This window comes from Octopus bimaculoides, chromosome 11 (genome assembly GCF_001194135.2).
Source record: "Octopus bimaculoides isolate UCB-OBI-ISO-001 chromosome 11, ASM119413v2, whole genome shotgun sequence".
Lineage (NCBI taxonomy): Eukaryota > Metazoa > Mollusca > Cephalopoda > Octopoda > Octopodidae > Octopus > Octopus bimaculoides.
The window spans coordinates 78,615,247-78,621,590 of record NC_068991.1 but is presented as its reverse complement, the minus strand read 5'-3'; the positions used below and the strand labels follow the sequence as shown (position 1 = coordinate 78,621,590).

Here is a 6,344-nt window from a genome sequence, read left to right as displayed (position 1 = left end):
ATATATATATATATATATATATATATATATATATATATATACATATATATATATATACATATACTTTTATATATACATATACATATACATATGTATATATATGTATATATATATATACACATGCATATATATATGCATATATATATATATATATATGCATATACATATATATATATGTATACGTGTATATATACACTGATTCACACATACATACATACATACATACATACATACATACATACGTACATAGTCTAATCTGTAAAATCTTCGCATCGCGTTTAACATCTATTTGAATTCCTGATCTTTCGTGGTCTAAGAAAAACGGCAGATTGTAAAACAGCGGAAGTTTGGCAAGTTTGGCACCGTGATAAGCATAAAGCATAAAATATCCAACACAAAGTTAAAGAACATAAAAACATAAGACGTCAAGCGAAACGTCTTTATTTTTCCATTTGTCTATTTATTTCATTTTGTTACCGTTCGTGAAATTTGTATGTATGTATGTATGTATGTATGTATGTATGTATGTATGTATGTATGTATCTGTGTATACATATACACACACACACATATATAGATATCATATTATATCATATATTTGTGTTTGTATGTATATATATATATATATATATATATATATATATATATATATATATATATATATATATATATATATATATATATATATATATATGTATATATACATACGTATACATACAGACACACATACATATGTGTATATATATATAATGTATGTATCATAGATATATTCATGTATATATATAAGCTATATATACATACATATACAGAATATGTAATAGATATACATATTTATATATACACAAACACATTTCGTTTTCTGAATCCTCCTCACCATCATAATCATCATCGTCATCATCACAATTACCCTCATCGTCGTCGTCATCGTCATCCTCTTTTCTTTCTCTTCTTTTGCTCTTTCCTCTTCTTTTCTCTCTGATGGTGATACTTGTTGTTGTTGTTGCTTCTCTCGCATTCCTCTTACTCTCCCTCCCGCTCCTCTTCCTCTCCTCCCACCTAACTTGCTTAATTATTCTCCTTGTTCTTTTCCCTTGTTGATTTGTTGCTTTGTTTTTGTTTTGCTTTGTTTTTTGCCAATTATTGCGGGATTTTTTTTATATTGTCTTCTTTTGTGTCAAAATAAGTGGTGCGATTGAATAAACGCGAAGTCCCTTCCGTTCGGTGTTCAATTCCCGCCGACGTCAAATAAGCTTTTCATCCTTGTGCGATCGATACACTGAAGTACCAGTCACGCCCTCCTAGGTTCGATAAAATCAAAATTTCTGACGTTGCACCAAATCTAAACAGATCAAACAAGATTGCTTGAATCGTTACAGCATCAGGATAATTGCTTTGTCATATTTAATTATAGTACTTTACGCTCAGAGTTCAAATACCACTGAAATTGCCTCGCCTCTTTTCGGAGTCAATAAAATAAAGTACCAGTTAAATACCAGGGTTCATGCATTGGACTAACTCCCTTCTCTGAAATTGCCAGCCTTATAACTAAATTTGAAACAATTATCATCATTATCATCATCATCATCATCATCATTATCATCATCATCATTATCATCATTATTATTACTGCAATTATCATTAAAGTGACGAACTGGCAGAATCGTTAGCACGCTGGGCAAAATGCTTAGCGCTATCTCGCCCGTCGCTACGTTCTGAGTTCAAATTTCCCCGGGGTCAACTTTGCTTTTTAACCTTTCAAGGTCGATAAATTAAGTGCCAGTTGAATACTGTGGTCGATGTAATCGACTGGCTCCCTCCCCCCAAATTTCAGGCCTTGTGCCTATAATAGAAAGGATTATTATTATTATTATTATTATTATTATTATTAAAGTAGTGAGCTGGCGAAATCATTACGGCGCCGGGCAAAATGCTTAGCGGAATTTCGACCGTCTTTACGTTCTGAGTTCGAAATCTACTGAGATTTGTTTAGCGTTACATCCCTTTCGGGGTCGATGAAATAAGTACCAGTTGAACACTGAGGTCGGTGTAATCAACTTATCCCCTCCCTCAAAATTGCGGGGTTTGTGACAAAATTTGAATACATTATCATTATCATCATTATTCAAGTTCTTGGGCTGATAGTATCGACTAATTCCCTCCATTGAAAATTGCTGGCCTATGCTACAAACAATTATTAGATGCCAGTGCAGATTCGGGATAAGACAACTTTTGGTGGTGCTGTCGGTGATAATGATGGTGGTGGTGGTGGTGCTGGAAGTTAGAATGCTGGATTGTGTTTTGCGGTAACTAATTAAAACCCCGCACATTTTATTCTTTCAGTAGCAGGACGAAGCGGAAGAAGGAACAGAAAAGGAAAATCGTGGAGGCTGGGACGATAAGGGTTATAATGACTCGAAATATTGTGCTACACAAATGCATATTTTGTACATTCCTGTGTCGCTGTGTATGATATATTAGGTTTTGTTGTTTTGCTGTAGCTGCTCTTAAATGTTATATCTGTTGTTGAGTTTACTGTAGTTATTGATGATGATGATGGGGGGGGGCAGTCGCGGAAATTAATAGTAGAAGAATTGTGGAAACCTGCAGTAACTCTTTTTTTATGTAAAGGTCTTGGGCATTTCAGGTTAAAGGTATTCCGGTAACTATTGAAATAATATGAAGGCACCCCGCTTGTGACACGGTCGCATAAGGTTTTCTGAAAGATGTCTTAGTGGACCATACATATGGTTGGAATTAACCCTTCGTCCGACCAAAGCATTTTCATGAATTTGTCTTAAACATCCATGTATATTTTTAAACTTCTAGATAGCTTTTGTTTCATACATTCTGGGTAACATAAAGCTTTCATTTCATGAGTTCCATATTACTCCAGTGATTAAACCTAATTGGAAACCTGTATGTGATACATGAGGGTCAGGGAAAGGGTTAAGATCTTCTCCACGAATTTCAACATTATTAAGATTGATTTGTTAAACAGCGTAAATAGAAGATATATCGCAAGGGAATTAAGAAATGTAAAAATCAGGATATCAAATTTAATTTACCTGATTTATTACCTTATTTAAATAATTATGTTCAATATAAAATTGTATCAAAATTGTACCAGATTTTTCTGAAAATTAATGTCTCTTTCAATAGGTTGTACTGCGAAGTGATGGCTTTATCGAAACGGTCTTTTAGTAAATATTTAAAGACTAAACATTTAAAGACTGAAACATAGTTACATTAAATAAATATGAAGGCGAGCAAAATATGGTGTGATATATTTAATTAATGAGAGAAAATGTTTTTCTATAAGGATTGAAAAATTCTCTTCCGTTTAAAGAAAATGAACAACCAATAAGAAATGATCTCACAATGCACTCACAAGCACAAATATCGGTGTGTTTATATACATATCTGTGTCCATAAGCGTAATCATACACATAAGCGCACACACACATACATCAATATACATACGAGGTCTGATCAATAAATATCCGGACTGTTGCCATAGTAATGAAGCTACAGCACGCAGAGTAAAGCCGCTTGACCTTGAACTCTGCTGTGCATGCGCATAAAGTTTTAACGTTCTAGCTCACAGACAGAGATAGATAGAAAGAGAGACAGAGAACTGTTAGACGAATTGGCCTTCGCAAATGAAGGAAAGTCAAGAAGATGCTTATGTCTTCTCACGATTACATAGGAACCTAAAACAATCAGCGAAATTATCATCCATGTTACTAAGGCATATTCTTTCGAGGGTGACGGCTGGTTCTAAACATATATATTATAATGCAAAAAGTTATTTCAGATTACATACCTTTTTCTGCAAGTCTTTCGAGACGAATTCCTTTCCAAAGGGTGAAACAGATCATTCCATATGCCATGGACATAATAAAAATTGGTACAAACAGTAGAACCAAATCCAACAAACTCGTATAGATCTGCTCTCCAATTTTAGCCGGCCATTTTTCTTCACACTTGCTAAATGATATGTAAGGTACCAGTTTGTTGTAAGTGGCGATTGGTATTGTAATCATAGCTGACAGTGCCCAGCATATAACGATCGAGATGTAAGCGTGAGTAACCGTTTGCCAACTACGAGACTGTAGAGGTCGGCAAATGGCGAAGTATCGTTCCAGAGATATTGCGACCAAAGTGAAACAGCTTACGGCCACTGAAACAGCTGAAAGAATGAAGAAAGAAAGAAGCAGAATATTAGTAAAGTCATTCTTTATTCAGAGATTTCTGGTTAGAAAATACCTACAAATGTAGGAAAAGGTGTTGAAGTAAATGAAAAGCTAAATATCTTCATTGTTTGTTGTTTCTTACCTAAATGTTCTGAATGTATATCTTTGATCTGTCGTCCTCGTAGTGGAACATTAACAGAGCAGTCGACAGTGTTGGGATATGAATGGAGAGCAGTGTTTCAACGCTTTGCTAGAAGCACACAGTCTTTGTTCGTGCGAATACGAGAATCGTAAGAGTGTCAGGTTAAACTGTTGCTGACGGTATTTTTAGTTAGAGTTACTTACAGCCTGAGGTCAATTTTGCTTTTCTTTCTCCCTTCTACGATTGACAACTTGAAGTACAGTACTTAATGCTGAAAGCTTTTTGTTACACCTCTCTATACGTTCTGAGTTCAAATCCCGCTGAGGCCAATTTAATGTTGTTTTTTTTTCACCTTTCCATGATTGATAGATACTTTATTTTATAATATTTTAATCGGCTCCAATTCCGCCGAGGGCAACTTTGCCTTTCATCCTTTTGGGGTCGATTAAAAATGTACCAGTTACGCACAGGGGTCGATGTAATCGACTTAATCCTTTTGTCTGTCCTTGTTTGTCCCCTCTATGTTTAGCCCTCTCTGGGCAATAAAGAAATAAATATTTTAATTAGCCAAAGCCCTTCCCCCGAAATATGTGGCCTTATGTTAGTGTCAGTGACCAATATTATAAAAGTTTCTTGTAAAGTCAGAAGTCGAATCACCATCGCAAGTGGATGTATTCGATTCTAGCATATTCCGGATAAATATTTGGTGTCGACATAATAAATATTAGTCACGATTTGGGGGCCTCTTCTAATAGCTGACCCTTTATCTCTGCCAAAAGTAATTATTAGAACAGATAAGTGAGGTAAAGAGACAAAATGAAGCAGTGTGTATATATATATATATATACATATATATATATATATATATATAGAGAGAGAGAGAGAGAGGGGGGGGATACTGAAGCAGTTACTCTTAAGTTTAAAAAAAAATTCATAAGAAACATCATACTGTGACATATATTCAAAATGAATCCAACTAGAAAGACTTCCGAACAGCTAGAAACAACACCCACACCTCTCTCAAATCACACTCGCATCTTGAAAAATAATATGATACTTTAGATAATGCGGTCCTAGATAAATATAAATAGACATGTTTGTCATGGTTGGAATAATTTTGAGTATCGATTTGCTGGAATGTGAATTGCAGCTTAACAAAAACAACATGAGCAACAAAATATTTAAACTGGAAACAAGCTGTGTAGTTAGGAAGATTTCTGCGAAAGTATGTGATTTCGAGTTCAATTTCATTGTACCTCAAGCTAGTAATTTCTACGATAACTTCGGATCGATAAAAGCCTTGTAAATTAAATTTTACAGCGGAGAAACCCTATGAAAATCTGTCAGAGGCACCTTGAAGAGTGGGGGGGGGGGGGGGGTAACAGTCTTCTGGCTGATGATCACCATCTGGCCATTGGCTACCTTTTGTGGAATTCACTCTATTACAACCATTCTTCATAAGTCACCCACCTGAAGCAAGTTTCCTCCCTTCAGCCGGTCGTCCCTGGGTCCCTATAGAAGTGACATTGCTCTTCCTCTGTTAATTTCACCGTTTAAACAAAGTAGAACAAGAAGTAAACTTGAGAAGAATCTACTTCGCAACCCAGTTTCTGCTTCCAATCAGTAGCTGTATCTTTTCACTGCACTTATGATTACTTTACTAATTCCTTTCTCCCTGACATCAATCGATCAGCTTTGTCATTCATCGATAGCAATCATCTGTAAAGAATACAGATAAACATTTTATCGTACAAGTACCTATCTCGATGCGCGCGCGCACGCACATAGCTACACGCGCGCAATTTATGTGTGTGCGCGTATATACATACACACACACACGTATATATATATATATAAACACACACACACACACCTATATATATATATATATATATATATATGTGTATGTATATATATATATATATATAGAGAGAGAGAGATAGATAGTTATAGATATAAATATATATATAAATATATATACAAACCTAGAAATAGATATATGTATACAC

General features: G+C 34.9%; 1 protein-coding gene across 1 annotated transcript in view; it reads right to left on the bottom strand.

The window, feature by feature from the left end:
- The window catches only part of LOC106874780 (cholecystokinin receptor type A), a 189,322-nt gene that overhangs the window by 32,607 nt on the left and 150,371 nt on the right, over nucleotides 1-6,344 (bottom strand). The window contains exon 2 of the mRNA XM_052971955.1: nucleotides 3,824-4,189. Within this exon, the coding sequence (XP_052827915.1) occupies nucleotides 3,824-4,189 (366 nt within the window). The remainder of the gene's footprint in view (nucleotides 1-3,823; nucleotides 4,190-6,344) is intronic.